This window comes from Neovison vison, chromosome 1 (assembly GCF_020171115.1).
Source record: "Neovison vison isolate M4711 chromosome 1, ASM_NN_V1, whole genome shotgun sequence".
Taxonomy (NCBI): domain Eukaryota; kingdom Metazoa; phylum Chordata; class Mammalia; order Carnivora; family Mustelidae; genus Neogale; species Neogale vison.
The window spans coordinates 166395711-166418288 of record NC_058091.1 but is presented as its reverse complement, the minus strand read 5'-3'; the positions used below and the strand labels follow the sequence as shown (position 1 = coordinate 166418288).

At 38.1% G+C, this 22578-nt stretch overlaps 1 protein-coding gene across 3 annotated transcripts in view; it reads left to right on the top strand.

The window, feature by feature from the left end:
* The window catches only part of CNOT6 (CCR4-NOT transcription complex subunit 6), a 75714-nt gene extending 54554 nt beyond the window's left edge, over positions 1-21160 (top strand). For 2 of the 3 annotated variants that reach the window (XM_044262367.1, XM_044262375.1), the window contains exons 5-12: positions 8820-8924; positions 9006-9074; positions 10134-10291; positions 10962-11116; positions 11729-11883; positions 12810-13040; positions 14930-15132; positions 17095-21160. In XM_044262367.1, coding sequence (XP_044118302.1) covers positions 8820-8924; positions 9006-9074; positions 10134-10291; positions 10962-11116; positions 11729-11883; positions 12810-13040; positions 14930-15132; positions 17095-17307 — 1289 coding nt within the window. In that variant the 3' untranslated portion in view covers positions 17308-21160. The remainder of the gene's footprint in view (positions 1-8819; positions 8925-9005; positions 9075-10133; positions 10292-10961; positions 11117-11728; positions 11884-12809; positions 13041-14929; positions 15133-17094) is intronic. The other variant, XM_044262384.1, reaches the window with a different exon arrangement.
* The last annotated feature ends 1418 nt before the right edge of the window (positions 21161-22578 follow it).

Genomic DNA, 22578 nt, shown 5'->3' with positions numbered 1-22578 from the left:
AATGGCGGCCTCCTGGTCTCCCGCTCGGAGGAGCCGAGAGCCCTGGGCCCCGCTCCCCTGTGCGCCCTCAGCGAACAGCTCCTAGTAACTCACGTCTGCCTAACCTCCGGCCACGCTCCGAGCTCACCGAGCTTGCGGCCGGTTCAAGGCAACTCCGAGCTGCAAGCTTACTGTCGGCTCTGTGGGCTCTGTCTCTGCAGCCGGCTTTCCCGTTCCAATATCCGCAAGCTCTGCGACACTCAGACACCCCCAATCCTTCTGTGACCCCGCGGGACCTGAGGTCACGCCAACCCCGCGTGGGCTTCGCCCCGGTTTAGCCTCCGGAGCTATGTCCCTCAGCGGAACCGACTTTTAAAAGTCCTGATTTTGTGCTCCGTTGCTCCGCTGCTTGCCGGGAGCCGGCCCCTCCCCCCGGGGTCTACCCGTCGCTTTGGATTCACTTCTCCGCCAGTCCTACCTTTCAGAAAGTGGTTGTTTTTCTGTTTCTAGAATTGCTGTTCTTCTTCTCTTCGATCTGCCGATGGATTTGCAGGTGTTTGCAATCTTTAGATGAGCTCTCTAGCTGATCTCCTGCTAGCTGAAGTAGTCTCAGCCTGCTACTTCTCCGCCATCTTGACTCCTCCCCCGGTTTTTGCATGTTTTGCTCCTTTATATTAATGAGCAGTGTTCCGTGGTATGGACATGTCATGGTTTGTTTAACTGGTTACCTGTTGAAGAACATCTGGCTGGTTTCCAGTGTTTGGCTATTATGGATGAAGCATGAGCTGCGTACAGGTTATTATGTGAACATAAGTGTTCATTTCTTTAGAAGAAGTGCCTAGGAGTGCAGCTGGCTCAGTCATACGTTAATGTCATGTTTAGTTTTTTAGGAATTGACCAAACTGTTTTCCAGGGTGGCTGTACTATCTAACATTTTCACCAGTGATAAGTGAGTGATCCAGTTACTCAGAATTCTCACCAGCTTGGTGTTGTCACTGTTGTTTCTTTAACCTTTCTGATAGATGTGTATTGATATCCTCGCGGGGTTTTTTGTTTGTCTGTTTGTTTGTTTTTTTTGCATTTCCCTGTTAGCAAAAGGTATTGCACATCTTTGCATGTGCTTATGGGTCATCTCTATGTCATCATCTGTGGCATAGTTTTCTGTCTTTGTCATGTTCTATCCAATTGGACTCTTGGTTTGGGGAGTCTGTAGTATATTCTAGATACTAGGCCTTTGTCAAATATGTGATTGGCAAATATTGTTTTCCCAGTTTGGAGTCTTCTTATCCACTTAACACACCCAGTTCCAGTGCTGGGAGGCTTTCCCCCACACCAGCAAGCCATTCTATGACAGCAGCTAGAGGTCCTATAATTCAGCTAAATTCTGACACTACCTACCCAAGGATAGCATCAGATTCCACAGCTAAAAGGGTCCAGTCTTACATGATGGCTCCTTGCCTGTGGTTCTGACCAAGGTTCTCACAAACCCCCTCTTGCATTCGATTAATTTGTTGGAGTGGCTCACAGTAATCGGGAAACCTGTTTACTCACAAGATTCCCAGTTTATTATAAAAGGATAGAACTCAGGAACAGCCAGATGGAAGAGATGCATAAGGCAAGGTATGGGGAGAGGGCACAGAGCTTCCATTCTCTCCAGGTACGCCATTCTCCCTGAATCTCCATGTGTGTACCAACCTGGAGCCTCTTTGAACCCCACGCTTTTGAGTTTTTACAGATCCTTCATAACATAGGCATGATGACTGAGCCAACTTGCAGCCCCCTTCCCCTCTGGAGTGAATGTTCCAGCTCTCAGTCATATGGTTGGTTCCTCTGTCAACCCAGTCTCTAGTCCTTAGGTGAGGTCTGAAAGTTACTTTCTTAACGTGACAAGAGACATTGTACAACTTCTTCTCTTAGGAAATGTTAATGGTTTTAGGAACTTTAGGAAATAAGGACCAGATATGTATTTCTTATTATAAGTCACAATATCACACAGGGTCTTGTATGTAGCAGAAGTTTTTAGTTTTGATGAAGTTGTTTATCATTTTTTCTTTTTATGGATACTGCTTTTTGCTGTCAAGTCTGAGAATGCTTTGATTAGCTCTAGAGCCCAGAGATTTTCTCCTGTGTTTTGTACTGAAGGTTTCATGGCTTGGGTGCCTGGGTGATGCAGTCGGTTGAATGTCCAACTCTTGATTTCAGCTCGGGTCATGATCTCAAGGTTGTAAGATGGAGCCCCACATCAGACTCTGGGCTCAGTGGGGAGCGTGCTTGAGATTCTCTCTACCTCTCCCTCTGTCTGCCCCCCCCAAAATAAATCTTTTTAGAAAAAAGTTTCATGGTTTTATGTTTTACATTTAAGTCTGTGATCTATTTGGAGTTAAAATTGAGCTAAAAGAAATGAGGATTAGTTGAAAGTTCATGCTTTAGTCTGACTGTCCAGTTGGTCTAGCACCATTAGTTGAAAAGTCTATCCTTGGTTGAATTGCATTTATACCTTTTCCCAAGATTAGTTGGACATATCTCTGTGGATCTATTTCTGGATTTTCTTTTTTCCATTGATGTATGTGTCTGTCCCTTTACCAGTAGTTATTTGAAAGTTGAAATAGGATAGTTCAGTCTTGAAATAGAATAGACAGATTCCTCTATTATAGTTGTCTTTTTCAAAACATTTTAATCTGTTTTAGATTCTTTGATTTTCCATATACATTTAGAATAATCTTGTGTATAGTTACAAGAAATATTGCTGGGATTTTAATCGGAATTGTGTGAAACCTGGGATCAAATTGGGGAGAATGAATCTTCTCCATGAACATGCCATGTCTCTCCCTGTATTTAGAGCTTTGATTTTTGTCTTTAGTATTTTGTACTTCCTGGTATAGAAGTCATGTAAATGTTTTGTTAGATTTATTTCTGTTTTTTTTTTTTTAGCAATTATAACTGATAATGTATTAAATTTTGCTGTCCATGTGTACATTCCTGGGCATATAGAAATACAGTGGATTTTTTTCTTTATCTATTTCATCCACCCTTCCATTCCTCGCCCCCCACCCCGTTCCCTTTGGCAACCACCCATTTGTTAATCTGTGTTTAAGAGTTTGTTTGGTTTTTGTTTGCTTGTTCATTTGTTTTGTTTTTTAGATTCTGCTTATAAGTGAAATCATGTAATATTTCTTTCTCTGTATGACTTATTTCACTTAGTATAATATCCTGCAGGTCAATTCATGTTGTAGCAAATGGCAAGATTTTTTTTTATTATTATTAATGGCAGAGTAATATTCCATTGTATGTTTGTACCACATTTTTATCCATTCATCTGTGGATGGATACTTGGGTTCTTCCATTTCTTGGTTATTGTAAGTAATGCTATAGACATAGAAGTGTATGTATCTTTTCGAATTGGAGTTTTATATTTTTGTCTTGTATCCTCCACCCTGTTGAATTCATTTCTTGTTTTAGGAGTTGTTTTGTTCTGTGTTTTTGTTTTTGTACACTTCTTGTTAAAATTTTTGGGAATTTTCTATGTAGTAGAAAATTATGTCATCTGCAAACAGGGATGATTTTATTTCTGTTTGTCACTGAGAGAGAGAGAGAGATAAGAAAGCACAAGCAGGCAGAGGGAGAAGCATGTTCCCCACTGAGCAGGGAGCCCGATGTGGGACTTGATCCCAGGACCCTGGGATCTTGACCTGAGCCAAAGGCAGACACTTAACCAGCTGAACCATCCAGGCTTCTCTTTTCTTGCCTTAATGTTCTGACTAGAACTTCCAGCACTATGTTGAATAAGAGTCATCCCTCTTTTTCCTAATCTTTCAAAGTATTCTGTCTTCACTGTTAAGTATAATGTTAGCAGTAGGTATTTTATAGATTGTCGTTATCAATTTGAGGACATTTCCCTCTGTTCCTCCTTTTCTGGAGTTTTAAGTCATGAGTGCTTTTTTAATTTTTTAAAATTAAAATTAAAATTAAAATTAAAATTAAAATTTTTTAATTTTTCCAGATGCCTATTTTGCAGCAGTTGATATGATTATGTAATTTTGCTTCTTTACCCTTATAATTGATTTCTGCATCTTGAACCAGCCTTGTATTCTAGAATAAATCCCACTTAGTCATGGTTCTGATTCTTTTTATTTATTGCTCACTGTTGTATGCTAATATTTTCTTAAGGATTTTTATTTATTTATTTATTTTAGCAAGAAAAAAACATACATGGCAATTTATTTATGTGAAGGTAAATGTTGTCCAGTGTTCTGTTTTGTTTTTTTCTTTTTTTCTGATTTTTTTTTTTCTCCATATGGGTGGGGTGTGGAACAGGCAGAAGAAAACAAATCTTGGTTTCCTTCTGGGTGGCACCTGTTCAAGTTTAAACCCTGGCAAGAAGCACTTACGTTCTGTTGCTGGGTAGTAAAGGTGTGATGTTTGAGCTTCCGCCGCCTCTGCCTTCCTGCCTCTGATCATGCAGGTGTCCTGTGATGGTCTTGGATTTACAGATAGCAAGATCTGACTCTCTTTTATGGCAGGACTCTGGATTTGTGAAAGATAAAATGATTAGGCTTTTAAATTGGGATTTTTCTTAATTTATCCAAATGCTTTATTATTTAGTAGGTTCTGGGGATACTCCTTTCTTAAGGATTCTTGATTCAGTTAGATATTCAAGGGGTATTTGTCTTCAGTTTTATTTGTATGCTCACTGTCTGGTTTTGGTATCTAGGTAATATTAGCTTTATGAAATGAATTTGAAAGTGTTCCCTCATCTTCTGTTTTCTGAGAGTCTATAGAATTAGAGTTAATTCTTTAACTGTTTCCCAACAAAAGAGATTTCCCAACAAAACAATATGGGTCTAGAGATTTCTTTTCTGACAATTCTTGAGATTTTATTTACTTACTTATTTATTTAGAGTGAGTGCGTGCAGGAGCAGGGGGTGTGCACAGGAAGGGAGAGAGAATCTCAAGTGGACTCCACACCGAGTATGGAGCCTGACGTGTGGCTGGATCCCACAACCCTGAGATCAGGACCTGAGCTGAAATCTAAGGGTCTGACTCTTACTTAGCACACTGAGCCACCCAGGTGCCCCTCTTTCATGGTAGTTTTTAAATCATGAATTCATCTCCTTTAATAGATATTTGGGCTATTTAAATTACTTACTAGGTGAGTTCAGAGAGTTTGTATTTTTCAGAGAAATAGCCCATTCATATAATGTTGTTAAATTTAGGTGTGTAGAGTTGCTCATAGTATTCCCTTCTCCGTTTGATTTCTGTAGGGTTTGTGGTGATACCCCTTTCACTTTTTTTTTTTTTTTAAGATTTTATTTATTTATCAGAGAGAGAGGGAGAGAGAGCGAGCACAGGCAGACAGAATGGCAGGCAGAGGCAGAGGGAGAAGCAGGCTCCCCGCTGAGCAAGGAGCCCGATGCAGGACTCGATCCCAGGACGCTGAGATCATGACCTGAGCAGAAGGCAGCTGCTTAACCAACTGAGCCACCCAGGCGTCCCCCTTTCACTTTTTATATTGGTAATTTCTGTTGTCATTTACTTTGTCAGTTTTGGTAGAGATTTACTAACTTTATTGATCTTTTTAAAAAATTTCTTTGATTCCTATTCTTTAGTGCTTTGAATTCGTCTTTTTTGCTTTCAGTTACTTTATTCTTTCTGGGTTCTTAGGATTGGAGTTTAGATTATTGAATTGAGATTTTTTTCCTTTTCTAATGTATGCATTAGGTGCTATTAATTTCCCTCTTGGCCCTGTGTTAGCTGTGTCCAGCCACAAATACTGATATGGTGTGTTTTCATTTTCACTAATTCAGTGCATTTTTCTCTTTGACCCATAGATTATTTAGAATTTTCTGAGTGTTTCCATATTTCCCTTTTGTCTTTCAGTACTGATTTTTTGTGTGATTCCCTTGTGGTTGAATAATTCTGTATGATCTGAGTTCTTTTAAATTTGTTGAAGTTTGGTGGTTTATGGCCCAGGGTGTGGTTTATACTAATTTATGTCCCTGGGGCCATACACAAGAATATGTATTGTGCTGTTATTGGGTAGAATGATCTGTAAATCTCCACTGGATCCTATATATTAACCTAGTTAGTATCTGTTGGATTGATGGTGTTTGGAGTTTTTTTTCTTTGGTTCTGTCGTTGAGATGGGTGTTAAAGTCTCCCAGCGTAATTGTAGATTTTCTCTCTTGTTCTTTCAGTTCTATCAGTTTTTGCTTAAAATATTTTTCAGTTCTGTCATTTTGTAAGCACATGTTTAGAATTGCTGTGTGTTCTCCTTTACAATATGTGATGCCACTCTCTGTCTCTAGTAAATTTATTTTCTCTGAGATCAACTTTATCCGATACTAATTAGACACTAATGCTTTCCTTTGATTAAGATTTTCATGACATCTTTTTCCATCCTTTTCCTTTCAACCTGTTTATAGTGTTGCATTTGAAGTGAGTTTCTTGTGGAAAACATACATAACTTATCAAATCTATTAGTGCTATCATTTTGAGTGAAATACAGAATCCCTCTTTTTTTTTTTTTAAGATTTTATTTATTTATTTATTTATTAGTCAGAGAGAGAGAGCAAGCACGAGCGCTTACAAGCAGGCAGAGTGGCAGGCTGAGAGAGAAGCAGGCTCCCCGCTGAGCAAGGAGCCCGAAGGGGGACTCTATCCCAGAACCCTGGGATCATGACCCGAGCCGAAGGCAGCGGCTTAACCAACTGAGCCACCCAGGCATCCCATTCCCCCCCCTTTTTAATAGATTTTTATTTATTTACTTATTTAGAATCCCTAACTTTTTAAGACTTCCCATTTAGTCCCTGTTTATAGTATCATTGTCTTAAATATTTTCTGTACCTATATTTAGAACCACACCAGTGTTACAAAAATATTTTAATGGCTGAACATAAGTTAGAAAGCTTAAGGGAAGGAAAGCCTATTATATTTGCCCCCTTCTGAAGACCACAGTCTTTTTTTTCTTTTCTAGTGTTCCAAGGTTCTTTCTTTCATCATTTTCTTTGTATTTAGAGAACTTCTGATTCTTTTAGGATGGATCTGCTGGCAGTAGGTTCTCTTAGTTTTCTGTGCTCTGAGAATGTATTTATTTTTCCTTCCTTCCTAAAGGCTGTTTTCACTGGGTATTGGTTCTGGGTTGCCAGTTCTTTTCTTTCAGTGCTTAAAAATCTTGTGCCACTTCCCTTTGACCACTGTGGCTTGTGATGCAAAGTCTGCTGTGATTCAGTGTGTGTTCTCCCTAGAGGTAGGGTGTTTTTCTCTGGCTGCCTTCAAGAGGTTTTCTTTTTCTTTAGTTTTCAGTTTAATTATGGTGTGGCTTGCTGTGCATTCTTCTGTGTGTCCTGTTTGGATTTTATCAGACTCTTGGATCCGCAGGTTTATTTTTCTTTCCAAATTTGGGGGATTTTTCAGGCATTATTTCTTTGAGTACTGTTTCAACTCAGTGCTTCTTGTTCTGTGCTTCCACCCTTAGAATTCTGTTGTGGTCCCACATGTCCCGGAGGCTCTGTTCATTTTTTTTGCAGTTTTCTTTCTGTTGTTCAGATTGGGTAATTCTTACCGTTCTGTCTTCATTTCACTGATTCTTTCCTCTGACCCTCTGTTTTGCTGTTGAACGCACCCACTGAACTTTTATTTCATGTATTCTGTTTTGCAGTTTTAATATTTTCATTTTCAAAAACATGTTTTGTTCATTTGCCAAAACTTTTTCTTTGCTGAGTCTTCCTGTTTTTTTCATTTATTTCAAATATGTTTTTGCTATTTCTCATTAAAGCATTTTTTGTCATGACTGCTGTATTTACATCAGATCATGCTAATGTTTTTGTCATCTTGGTGTTGGACTCTTCCTTTAGTTTGAAATCTTCTTGGTTCTTGGTATGATGAGTGATTTTTACTTGAAACTGGGCATATTCAGATTACATTATGAAACCCTGATTTTACTCAACCTTCTCTTTTTGCTGGCTTTCTCTAAAACTGCTCTGGCAGGGAAAGTAAGGGGGCAGCATCTTTGAAAATATTTTTTCATTTGGAACAGTAAGGATCTTACAGTTACTTTACAATGATTTATGAATCATTTGTCTTCTTAAGTCTATAAAATTTATTAGTGGAGCTGTGGCATCCAGAACAATATATCCCCCCCCTTGTGTGGCATGGGTAGGAACTTCACTGTCCAAAGCAGTTCATTGTACTGTTAATTTTCGAAGGCATGTAAGAAATCCTTCTGAGAGGATTTGAGACTCTTGTAGATTCATGTAAATCATTGCTCTTGCTTTCATTTCTGGTACTTCGGAAACCGTTAACTGAATTTGCAGATGGCACACAGCCCTGGGGTTTTCCCCTTTCCTTAATGACTTAGTCTTAAGCCAAATCTATCCCATCTTGTTATTACTTTATTTAGTAGAATTTTTTAAAGACTCTAAGTGCCAACTACATTTGTCATTAGGATATCTCCTTGTTAGATTTGTTGCATTCTTAGTTTTGATTCGCTGATTCATTATAGTGGCTCTCCTCTTTTCCCTTGTCTGTCCCTCCTTCCCACTCTTCCCCTTCTGGTTTCACTGGGGTTTGATCATCGTAAAAGTGTTGTTGAGGCAGGGCCAGATACAGAGCACTGTTAGGTCTCTTCTACATTGACATCAATCCACAATAATCATTTTCTGGCTACTTCTTTAGAACAGGATATGAGCATTTTTATTCTTCTCATCAAAAACTAGTAAAATATTTCCTCTGGTTTGGTATATTACTAGTAACTATATACATTGTTATGGTTGATCTGATAATTTTGGAATACTTTGTTACCTTTCTTGGTTTCATTTTACCTATTTAAAAAATACTTCTAGGAAATCCACTTACCCAGGATATATTGAACCTCTATCTGGAACCAGATGGAACAAGAAGGCTACTGAACTATTTGCTTGATAATTTGGCAGGTACTGCAAAAAGAAGTAAGTGGTTATTTGTTCAAACAATTTTTTTAGGAAGATGTGTAAGAATATTGCTTAATTTTGTGTTTTATATTCAACTAGTTTCAACAGAACAGCCACCTCCAAGATCTTGGATTATGTTGCAAGAACCAGACAGAACAAGGCCAACTGGTTGGTAGCCTTATATTTTTTTAACTTATTTTTACTTGGTATTATAAATCTAACAGTGTTGTTGGCGTGGGTTAGGTTACAGGCTGTGTTATAGTTGAATGCTTAGGATTGATTTGGTTTGAGAGATTATAATAAAGACTTAATTGTTACTTAGTTGGCCTCTCTCCTATGCCATAGGGATGCTGTGGAGCAGTGCTTCTCAGGGATTTTCATCCCCCAAGGGACACGTAGCAATGTCTGGAGACATTTTTGGATTTTCACAACTGGGGAAAGTGCTACTGACATCTCATGGTTAGAGAACAGAGATGCTGCTAAGCATGCTACCTCGCAGCACTGCCCCACCCCCGCTCTCCACAGCAAAGAATTTACCCACCTGTAATGTCAGCAGTGCCACTGTTGAGAAGCTTCACTCTGAAGTACTGGGCAAACCCATTTATTATAATAAATACAGCAAAATCTTTACACTGGAAGTTTCCAAACCCTAGTATATTCCAAATGTCTTCGATACTACAGAATTGTAAGATAGCCCAGACACTTACTTGAGAGAGAAATGGAACTAATGGCCTCTGATGTCCTTTTAACTTAACTTGTGTGAAAATAGTTTGAGAATTACATGGTGTGTATAATAGGATTTGGTCTATGATTCCTCTTTCCTTTCATATGAATTGATCGTTGCTCCGTAGAAGAAACTTACCCATGCCTATTAAGAAAACTGTCAATTTTCCACATTCTGCATTAGCACTTAGCAGAGTGATGGAGGGAGTACAGATGCGATGAACCCTGATCTTAGAGACAGAGAGGCTCAAGACCTTAGTCCTTTAGCCTCAAACCTTCTGTGGGTATCTCTATAGCAGATAACACATCGTATTATTTGTTTAGCTATCTCTCCTTCCTTATTCAACTTTATTTATATCCGTTACGTCTGGCATATAGTAGCTTTTCAGTGAATATATATTGAGTGAATAAAGTCAAACTTAGCGTCTAAGTGAAAACGATTGAAATTAATTGTGTTTTTTTTTCTGCCACGTGTGTGAATAAGTAAAGTTATCTTTCCTACAGCCTTATTTTCTGTCATGTGCTATAATGTTCTTTGTGATAAATATGCGACCCGGCAGTTATACGGCTACTGTCCATCTTGGGCACTAAATTGGGACTACAGGAAAAAGGCCATTATTCAAGAAATTTTGAGCTGCAATGCTGATATCATAAGTCTTCAGGTAAGTCATTTACACAAGAATTTGTGTAAATTGCCCAGATGCCCCAATGTTGATAAGCAAGGGACAAATTGGGAACACATTACCCTGACACATTTGAAGTTCTGGCCCAGCAATTCTTAAAATAATTGGCTCTGTTTTTAGCGAATCCTGGGAGTGTTCACCACCTGCTTTGTTTTGCAGCATTGTACTGCCAAGTGAAGCAAATGGGTTAATTTGGGTTTTCATCTTTCCCTCTCAAATGCCCTCACACTGTTTTTAATTGGGTGGCAGAGTTACTGAAATTGCAGCATTGTCAAGGTATAGTTTTGCTTTGCTGTCAGCAGTAATAGAATAATTAGGGGATAGTGGCAAGTGCATCGAACCTGATGCCCAGTAACTTTGAGGTCTCAGTCCTGCTCATAATAATTTACACAACCTTCGGCAGGTCACTGTTCTGCAGTTAGAATCTGCGAAGTTCCTCCTCTCTCTCTGATTCTTATTCCCCATTAATTCTAAAATACAAGAAAATAGACACACAGCAACGTGTATGTATATCGAAGAGACGTTGCATTCCTTATTCTGCAGATTAGTCCTTTGAAATTATTTCAGCCCCTCAAACTGTACATGTAAAGTTAATGCATAGGACTCATTTTTGTCTTATGAAATAACTTTGCCATTTGCAATTTTTCAGGAGGTTGAAACAGAACAGTATTACAGTTTTTTTCTGGTAGAACTGAAAGAACGTGGCTATAATGGATTCTTTAGTCCTAAATCTAGAGCTAGGACAATGTCAGAACAAGAAAGAAAACATGTCGATGGCTGTGCAATATTCTTCAAGACAGAAAAGTAAGTCATCTTATGTTCAAAACAAAATTTCTCAGTATTTGCAGGGAGTCAGTATTTGCAGGGAGTGTGGAAATTAGTTGGCAGATCGGAGAGTGAAGCATTGTATTATTACTCAGTAAAACAAAACTGTTGATTTAAAGTGTTTGGTTTGGTTTTGAAGCATCAGAAGTGATCTTGTTTTGGAGACTTCGTTGAAAGTGCTGCTGTTTCTTCAGGTGTTCACTAGGGTTTAACTCCAATTGTTAATTGAAACACCTCGTAATTAACATTCCCTCTAGGATGGTAGGGGATTCTTAACCGATAGTTTGGAAAAGAATTATTTTAAAATTACAAGATGGAATATTCCAATATGAAACTTAAGCAGAAGATGACTACATTATCTTAAGTTGTAAAAGTATTTCAGGATATTATCTGTATCAGTACAGACTGAGAACAACTTGAAACGGATGTGGGAAGCTTGGTGTGAAGTGTGGAGGATTTTCCATAATGTGATTTACATGCCTTCATATTTGTTAAGGAAGTTTGGGAAAACTGCATTTCCCACAAAATTAATACCTTGGTATTCCCAATTCTATGTGTGTGTGTGTGTGTGTGTTTTTGTTTGTGTTTTAGATTTACTTTGGTTCAGAAACACACTGTTGAATTTAATCAGCTAGCAATGGCAAATTCGGAAGGGTCTGAAGCTATGCTGAACAGAGTCATGACAAAAGATAACATTGGAGTTGCAGTACTGCTAGAACTTCGAAAGGAATTGATGGAAATGTCATGTGAGTGACCTTTTCACTTCCTGTAAAATTGACCTCCAAAATTTAACAGAAAGCAGAACATTTGTCATGTATTAATAGTCTTGTCTAACACCTGAAGAAACTCAGTGAGAATTTAAGTCATTTCTAAAATGCCGTATCCCTTTTTCTCCACCACAAAGCTTAAGATGAGAAAGCAGGGCCCAGAAAAGTATTTCAAACTTTGGAAGGCATAAAGCCAAAGGAAAAACGTGGTGTGTGTTTTTTTTTTTCTCTCCCAATAATTTTTTACATAAAAGAAACGTTGAAGTAAATATTAATTAAAGTAACTGCTCAGAGAGAACTCCATCCCCTCCTATAATTTCTTGGCAGCAAGGATACTCTGTAAGCTAACTTGTATTCCTGCCCTACTTGTAATCATTATTTTAAATGTTTTGAGTTTTGGATAAATGGACCATTTATTTCAAATGAAAAGTACATTTAGGGCGACCATCATGCTGAGAACTGAAACTTGTGTCACTCGAGGAACAGTTGGGACTGGAGATGTTTAACCTGAAGGAAAGAAAATAGAGATGAAACTTAGCACCTGTATTAAGTATAAGAAAAAGGGTGTAGATTTAACTTCATGAGATTCAGTTTAGGACATCAATGAAGCCAGCAGTTTCAAGGAGACAACTGTTTAAAAGTAAAGCTGTCCCAAATAGAATGGACCATGTGTGTTCACGTAGTACATGCCTTCCGTCAGACTGTTTAAGCAGAGCTCAGAGGACTGTTGCTCAGGTTTGTGTATGGTATATTAGTCATCAGGGGCGTGGTGGTTAGGGAGAGTTTAGGATCCTTTTTTGTTCCTGAGACTCTGAGATACACTACTTGCTTTCAGATCCTGTGAGAATATATGGGCTGATGGGCGGGTTTTGTCTGTCTCTTTGTTTTCTTTTTACCTACTATAGCTGGAAAGCCACATCTTGGAGCAGAAAAACAACTTATTCTTGTGGCTAATGCTCATATGCATTGGGACCCTGAATACTCTGATGTGAAGTTGGTTCAAACTATGATGTTCCTCTCAGAAGTGAAGAACATTATTGATAAAGCCTCACGAAACCTCCAGTCCAGTGTATTGGGAGAATTTGGAACTATTCCACTGGTGTTATGTGCAGATCTTAATTCTTTGCCAGATTCTGGTAAGAAAAGATATTTTTATATAGGATGCTTTTTTTTTTTTTTGGACTTAAAATGTTGTCGTAATATATTGTTTTTGGTAATTCCAAATTTAGTCAAAATGAAAATTCAGCTTATAGCAGCAGCTATGAATCAGGTTTAACATTTTTTGTGTGTGTAGCAGGGAGACTGTTTTGGAAGCGAGATGATGTTATGAAAACCTAAGGGGGGATTTAATCATCTTTGATAAACATGTAGTTGATAACTTGAAATAACTTGTTAAAGAACATATGATGATATTTCATTATCCCCAAGTCACGTATAATCCAGACTCTGAGAAGGTTATTAAGATAGCTTCTCTGGGATTCCAGCATGTAGTAACAGGATGTGGTGTAAATGGTTCTGTACAGGATCTTAATATTGGTGGGCCTGGGGCGCCTGGGTGGCTCAGTTGGTTGAGCAACTGCCTTTGGCTCAGGTCACGATCCCGGACTTCCAGGATTGAGTCCCGCATCGGGCTCCCAGCTCCTTGGGGAGCTGACCTTCTCCTCTCTATGCTCTCTCTCACTCATTCTCTCTCAAATAAATAAAAAATCTTTAAAAAAAAATATTGCTGGGCCTGATGCCGCTACACTTTAGGTGGAAATTGAGATCCTTTGTTTATACAGATCATGCTAGCACTGTGAACAAAGGATGAACTGGGATCTTGATTTTTATTACGATGTAGAAGAATACAGAAAGGCTTATTCTTGAGTACTTTCCCATTGGATAGTACAGTGACCAAAACCATAGTTCTTGTAATATCAGATTAAGTATTCCCTTTTTGTGTTTCAACTCCTCATTTATATTCTGTCATTCGCACAAAGTACTTTTCCAAGCCCTTGCACATGTGCCCGAGCATGGAAGTACAGTCACATTTGGAGTGGTTCAGTTCACTAGCAGTTCATTGCCTTCATGATGGATGAGAGCCAGGGGGAAGATAAAAACTGTTAAAATTTGTTTTCAGGGCAGCTAAAGATATCTGAGATCCATAATTCTTAAGGCCATCTCAGCCAGCTCTCTTGGGTTCACTACTGCTGAAGCAGGGGGGATGTTCTCTGGCAGTTTCTCTGCATGTGTTCTGCCTTCTGTTTAACTACAGAGTATCTGAGGGGCAAAGACAGACTCTAGTCAAATAATACATACTAAGCCTCATTTCATTGTTAAAAAAAATAGTATTTAACATATGGGAAAATGTCCAACTTTGCTAACTAATTAAATGAAAAGTAAAATAACTATTTGCAGAGCCCACTAGCTGGTGGCATTCTCTTCCATAGTTGGCAGTATGTATAATGGCACATTTAATCCTAATCTTGGCATTTTACACCGAGTAAATAACTCAACATAGGCAGAAACCTAGATACCAAGATTTTAATTAGGGAGTTAATTCTTTTTAAAAAGTAAAAACAAGGGGCACCTGCGTGGCTCAGTGGGTTAAGCATCTGCCTTGGGCTCAGGTCATGATCCCAGGGTCCTGGGATTGAGCCCCTTGTCGGGCTCCCTGCTCAGTGGAGATCCTGCTTCTCTCTCTGCCCTCCTCCCTCCCCTGCTTGCTCTCTCTCTAGTAAATTAAATAAACTCTTTTAAAAAGTAAAAACAAGCTGAATTTAAAAAGAAAATAAAGAACTAGTTCAACAAATATGAAAGACCAGCACAGCAAAATATAAAATATTTAGTACACTAGGATCAAAACCATGTAAAAATGGAGTTAAGGTAAATTCTGGGCAATGGAAAAAAATCCAAAACAAAACAATAACAAACATTTTAGAAAGGGGCAGTGTGTGGTTTAAAGTATTTACTGTTACATATTTTCAGTTTTGTACACTGCATATTATACTTGACAGTGAACAAAGTACCTGTATTTTTGTTATAGGTGTTGTAGAATATTTAAGCACCGGTGGAGTAGAGACAAATCATAAAGACTTTAAGGAACTGAGATACAATGAAAGTCTTACAAATTTCAGCTGTAATGGGAAAAATGGGACAACCAATGGAAGGATCACGCATGGTTTCAAGTTGAAGAGTGCCTATGAGAGTGGCCTGATGCCTTATACAAATTACACGTTCGATTTCAAGGTGACTGTTGAGATTGAGAAACTTTTTAAACCTCCATTTTTTGGGAGAGTCTTGTAACTTTATTATGTCTTTGAAGTGTGGATGTGGGTTGAGACCTAAAGTAAGCCATCTTGCATTCAATGGCAGCAGTAGTCTCTTATTACTCTTCTGTGATTGGTGTCCCGTTCCTACTTGATAGTTACCCCTTAGAGCTGTTTCCAGGGTAAGAAATTGGATGAAATAATGATCGTAAATCCTGAGTTTAACTGTCATGGTTTTGGGGCAGTTAACGTTTTTTATATGCTTATTGCTAACTAAGCTGTTCAGAAAGTACCATCATATCTAACTTGGTGTCCATTGGAGTGACGTATTTCATCTTTCATATTTTAATTTAACTGAAACTGTACTCCCTGAATGTCAAAATGTGGTTTATATTAGCCATTTAAAAACATATCTTCTATTTATATGCCCTCAGACACAGTTAACGGCTTACAATATGGAGTCTTGCCTTAGTGCTTCTCCTCTTTTTTAATACCAGTGGTTGTTTTGGACTGCATTCATCTGTTCTTTTAACCATCTTTTGCATTGCTGCTCTTGAATCTTAGTTTCTAACCTCCTGGAAAAAGAACCATTCAGGTTAGGTAGTATGTTAGAATGTTAAATACTAGTGCTAACTGGGTCTTAATTTCAGAGGGGAGGGCTGTTAGACTTCTTTGAGAAACTTGAAAAGGTTGAAGTTTTTAAAATTTGACTTTGGAGGAGGCACAGTGCTGTAGCTAATGATTTAACCCTGGGAACAGATGAGTGTGTGGAGATGGAGAGAGGCTGGAGCAGACTCTGGGCAAAAGGAACATGTAAGTGACAGAAGAGGGGCCAGAGAGAGGAGGTAAACCCGGACAGTATAGGAGCCCAACTGCCAAGGCAGGAAGGCCTTTCTGGGGAAGAGAAGCATGCCTTCAGCTTCCAGAAGCTGTGGGTAAGAGATGCTTCACTGGAGAGCTAGGCACAGAGACAAGAATGTGGAGAGGCAAGGAGATAGTAAAAAGCAGCATTGAGATTCTTACTTGAAGCAGATTGATTGAAGAGGAGGTGAGGGTGTTGACAAAAAGGTGGGAGAGATTAGGGATTTTTTTTTTTTTCTTTCTGTTCCTGTTGCTGATACAGAGACAAGAGGAAGACACTTGAATGTGCTTAAATATCCTTCACTGAAAGCATGTGCAGGAGAAGCTGAGTTACAGGGAGGAGAGGGGCAAACCAAAGTGCTTACCTGGGTGCCCAGTGCTGGGCCCCTGTGCTGCTGCAGGTGTGCAGGGCAGAGGTGTCCCAGCCCTGGTGGAGCTCACAGTCTGGTGGGAGAGTCCTGTCTCCAGCACCCAAGTGAGTGTGTAGTAGTTACACCTGGAGTGTGTATGAACAAGAGAAGAGACTTGGAGGTGGTAGCAGGTAGCAGGGGGGTGAGGGCAAGATTTGGGAAGGACTTGCAGAAATGATTGAACTCAACGTAAAGATTGAGAAGAAATGAGCCAAATGACAAATAGAAGAAAGTATTCCAGGCGGAGGGTACAACATGTGTAGAGTCCCTGGGGCAGGAAGGAGTTTGACACCTACAAGGAATGTTCTTCTTCCCTCCCAGTACACCCTTCCACCACCACCAAAAAGGGCTAGTACAGTGTAGTAGAGTAACAGAATGAAAAAATAAACAAATCGTTAGGAAAGTGGAGCTGAGGCCATACTAGGAAGGTTCTTGTAGGTCTCATTAAAGATTATGAAAAGGTCCAGAAAAGAGGAAGAATGAATGATTATCATCCTAAACTGTCTTCATTCTGCTGCTATATTTGACATCTGGGATCATTTGGTTTATGTAGTACTGTCTCTTCCCCCATGCTTGTCCCTTTCTTTGTCCACCAAATGCAACGGTAAGGGTATGTCTTGAAGGCTCTCCACTTCCATGAGGCCTCATCTCTTTTACCTTCTGTTTTTCAGGGTATAATTGACTACATCTTCTATTCGAAACCTCAGCTGAACACTTTAGGCATCTTGGGACCTCTGGACCACCATTGGCTTGTTGAGAATAATATCAGCGGCTGCCCACACCCACTCATCCCCTCCGACCACTTCTCACTTTTTGCACAACTGGAGCTCTTACTGCCTTTCCTGCCCCAAGTGAACGGCATTCACCTTCCTGGCAGGAGGTAGTCCAGAACCTTCAGAGGACGACCTCAGTTTCACTTGTAAACTCATTAAAATCTGAATATAGGGGAGTGAGGTATGGCCACCAGGGTTTGGTTTTTGTTTAGTTTTTTTTTTTTTTTCCTTTTCCTTGATGATTTGAGTTTTCAATCTTGATTATTTGATAAGGATATAGTATGAAAGCCAGGTGCTAGCAACAGACAAATTCTGAGCCCAATATGCTTTATATACTGTTAGACAGGGATTGGTGTGTTTACACCTATCTTTAATTTGTTACAAGTGATTTTCCTGTTTCTTCTGTCCGATATGATATTTTCATGCCTTGAAATAGGAAAATGTTTGAACAGCATATCTCTTTGCACAGACATCTGTAGCACTACTTTTTTGAGGCCAGTAATAACATCCAGAGACCATTCTTCATCCTTTACTCCCTCCCTTTTCAGACTTGTTTGTAAAATAGAGACTTTGAATTTAGCCTTTATGATTGTATATGATCCACAGAAGACCTGATTTATGAAATTTTGTACTAAAAAAAAATCAGATTTGGAAATGATTGTATTGTAAACTAAGGCTAAGTTTTTTTACTGTTTCATGTGTTATAAAAGGCCAGCTTGTAAAAGAAGTTGCAACAGACTTTCTCTGCTGATGATTTGCACTGTTAGGGTTTTGTTGGCCCTTTTGTACTACTTTATTTTTAAACTGAGAACATTGCTCTTTAAATCTAAATCTGCTTAAAGCTTTGGACATTTTCTCAGACCAGAGGCAACTTATCCATGAATTCCTGGGTTTTTACAAAAGCTATCTTCCAGGACAGATAAGCTGAGCAGTGAATGATCTGTAGGCATTTATGGACTGAATGTAATGGTTGATATATGTACATTCTGATATTTTTAAATCTTTAACTTTTTTAAGTTACAAACTTACAGCTGCTTGAATGCAGCTTCTTAACTCCTTTTTGAGACACTTCCTGTCCTATCTCCACTGTGCCTGCCTAAATTTGTTCTCACCAAGCACTGCCTGTGCATGCAGAGAAAATCTGTGCATCCTCTTTTCTATTTTTTAAATACTGTTTAACATTTGTGAGAATTTTATGAAAACGCTTTTGTATAAGCTGTGGCTTTTTTTTCCCATTGTGAAGCATTGAATATCACATTTTGGAACATGTTCATAGGGTGGGTCCCGGGGTCTTTGCTCACCAGACCCAAGCACTGCTTCTTGGTGTCATTGCACAGTGCCGTCTGTCACCCGGAATACTGCTATCATGTGAATTCTTTCTGGTTTCCGTGTATTCCTTTCTCTCCGTGTTTTTTTAAAAAATCATTCCCTTTTTTTTTCTTAAATAATTTTCCATTTATGAAGCAGTGTAAATGAGATACATTTTCAAAACAGGTCCCTAAGACAATTCTTCAGATCATTTAGAGAGTGACTAAGTCATTTTAATAGGTCAACTGAGATAAAAGTTCTGTTGTACCCTGTATTTTCCCATAGTGTCGGTAGTAGATTAGAGATTAAAGCCAGGCAAAGGTAACTTGTGTGTATTCTGTTCTCATTCATTCTCTCAAAAATCAAATGAATTCAGAGGGAACTTGGTCTAACTGCTTTTGTTTCAACTGCGGGCAGGGGAGCAAAAGGACAACATGTGAGCAGTAAGGAAAAAATGTTGAAATGTTATTAACAATTTTTATACAGAAGAGTCATTGTGAATAATGACTTAAAATTTTATGAAAAATATTCAGCACTTAAATGTGCTTATTCTGTTTTTAAGAGAAAATAAAATTACATACTGTTTAAATAAATGATTTTTTTTTCTTTTTTAAAGAATTTTCCCAAAGGTTTTGATCTTGAATCTTTGTCTGGGACCTGGTTTTTCCTTTGAGGTTTTTTTAAGATTTTGTTGTGATTGCTTTTTATTTTTTGCTTTTTGTTTTAAGTTGTGCTGACACCAAACATGTCCAGTTTATAATCAGTACATTGGAAAGCTGGTATTATTGATATAGAACCAATGCATAACTTTTTATGGGGTTTTTGTTTTATTTTATTATTATTTTTTTTTTTGTAAAGTGTGAATAAAAGGTGTGTTTACTCATTTTTCCTAAACACTGTGTTGGTAATGTGCATCATGACAATTTCCAGCGAAGGTGAGCTGGAGCTGGTTGGACTGATGAGGCAAGGAGACCGCTTTTCCTATGATCTGCATTATGTGATAACAGGTCCAGAGAGCTTTATGGAGGGGGAGGGGAGAAGCACTTACTCGTTTGTATTTGTTAATGGAGGATGTATTCTTTTCATAGATGCTGGAACTAGAGTGCACTTGTTAGATGCTAAAGGTTTGAGCTTTACACAAAATGTTTTCATCTGTATTTGTTATCGTCTGCAATATATTTGAATTTGGGGGCAGCGTAGTAAGATATAAAGGCCTGTTATGTCTTGAATTTATTTGTTCTTGCCTCTTCTGGGCATACTGCATTCTGTGGGTCAGTTTGAACAGCTTCTCCATCTTATTTAGATAGTGATAAATTGAACCAAGAGTGTAGACTGACAACTGTAACCTTCAAAAGAGGAAGAAATATTTGGGGTCTGTAGGGAATAAACAGTCACACCAAAATAGACTGATACTTTTGTTAAGCAAGGTTTTGTGTTCTAAATATTTTCTGTGTCCTGGATAATTTCCAATAATCCGTACTCTTTGAAATGCAATAAAAACTAGTATGTTTTCTCAGTATAGATTTTTTTTTTCAAAATTCTGTAACAGATATATTTAATGTGGTGTTGCCATAATGTAATTTCAGTGTTTTTGCTGGGTAAATCCATTTTATGAATGTTTTACAGAAAATCTGGGGTGTGTTTTCTATTTATACTGATCAGAAATTTGGAGGCACACAATACCTTGTAAATCCCTTGAAGTACATTTTACTGTATTATTGGTAATTATTTATGCATTGAGAATTTAAATAATGTTCATCAAAATTAATTTATGGCATAATTTAAACTAAAGTTTAGAAATAAATTGTTGATTACAACTTTAATAATCCTAGAAGACAGGCAAGGAACATCTCCAAGAAATATGGTTTTATTCTTGATTTGGTGACGGCCAAGAAAACTTATTTTGAGTTAGCACTTTGAAACCTAAGGACATTATTAAATTGGGTGGGATGCACTTCTAAATGTTAAAGTTAACATTTCAAAGCTCTTCTAAGATTCAGGTTTTCGGTAATAAATTCCAGTTATAGTATTCCATTTTTCTTACTATTTAAATTCATGGAATTAGTTTCCATAGTGACGTAAGGTTTGGGGGTCATGTCATGCCATATATAAGACAAAAGCCAACCTAGGCAAAATAGTTACAGCAGTTTGTTCTTTTAATGAACCAATCAGAATTTTCAGTACAAATGCTGCAGATAATTCAAAGAACACCTTTAGCAAGTGTTTCTCCCCTACTCGTAAACAGTATTTTAGGATGTTCACTTTGCTCTTCTTTTTGGTTACATAAGATTTAATAACCGGTATGTTGAAGTAGTGTCTAAAATAGAGTATCTAGTCTTTGTTCACAGTACATTATATTGTGTAATGCACTGGACTAATTTTTGTTTACCATTCATGTAACAAAACTCAGCACATTATCTGCACTAAGCTCAAAGAATGTCGCATTTGCCTAGGCAGCTCTTTGATAAGGGTGATGGGAAACCGAATATGTACCTATGGACTGGTGGTAACAAGGGCTTTTACTGTTCTTTTCAGTGGAACCTTCTTGGTCAAATTGTAACTAGCTAGTATTATATTTATATACAGGGTCTCTTTTCTTTACTGATGTATTTTCCTACTCATAGCCAACCAATAAATTCAATATCTGTTTCAAATATTTTAAAAGTGTAATTTGTATAGCCGTGGTACTGAGGTTTGAGAAAAATAAATATTAGCAGACCACATAGTTAAAATTATGAGTCATCTGGGACAGGATTGTAACTCACCCTTTGGAAAGGGGAAGGGGTGAATGGGGGACAAGGGCCATGATATGGGGAGATGGTACATTGGCTGTGTTGTTCTGTATGACACGTCTTTGCCAAAGATAATTTTTATATCTAGGCAACTGATGGTCCATTTGCATTTAGGAATTTTGTCGTTACCATATACCTCGTTTAAAATAAGAAATGGGCTCATGTGTCCTCCGTCTTTTGGAAGGAGTTTGACATATTTTAAATAAATGCTTTTAAATACCGTGACAAACCCTGTGTTGGTGGGGTTATACTAATCGATTCTATGTTTTACTTTTCACTTGTGTATTTTACTGTATATATATAAACTTTAAAAATGTGACTTCCCAACTCTTCAGAAAAAGTCCATTTGTTTTTTAGAAACTACTTTCTATAACAAACGTGAATTTTTAATGTAGATGCTTTAAAAAATCATAAAATCAGATGACAATGAATGTTTGCCAAGATGTACACTTTTTAAAGTAGGCATTTTCTACCTAATGCTTAATATATAACTTTACCTCTGTAACAGAAGTCTTGTTCTCCTTATAATTGTTGAAAAGCAAGTGTATGAAAAGTAAATGAAGTATTATGTCCAGGTTACTTTATAAATTCTGGTTTATGTTCTTGAGAAGAAGCAAGTACCTAAGGGAACACAAAAGGAAAATATATTTAGAATAAAGTTTTCCTGTTCTATGTAATGTTATATATACCTAGAATTCCCATTTTGGAGTATTATTTAGGTATTCAAATGTAAATTGGTTTTAAATTTCATAAGTACTTTGAAGACAATTTTAATAAAACAGATCATATGTTAGAAGAATCTTACAGAAGAAGATAGTGTTTACGAGAATTTTGAGAAATATCTAAGTTTAATTTCCTCCAAATAGTGAAACATAAAATGTTCTAAGTAGATTGCTCCCCAGGTGATTCTGGCCAACCAGTCTATAGGAATTGGGAAGACAAGGTGGCTTGCGAACCAGTTTCTGTAGTTTCTTTAGCAACATGAACATTTTTAATCCGCTAAGTAAGGAGATGGCAGTTTTTAAAGTCGGCAAACTTTGAATCACTCCAATGCATTAAAAAGCTGTTAAATTATCTTGGCCCTGTCATAAGAAATGCTGTTCACTACGCCAATGTGCCCAGAGGCGGGTGGGCATGGGAGTTCTTCCTGCCGGTGTCGCCACCCTTCCTAGCACAGTGAGTAAGCCGCAGGCCCCAAGGAACCCATCGGCACAATACTGTCTTCGTTAATGCCTCATCCACCAGCCCTACAGCCCGGTGAGTGGAGTATTGCCCTTCCGCG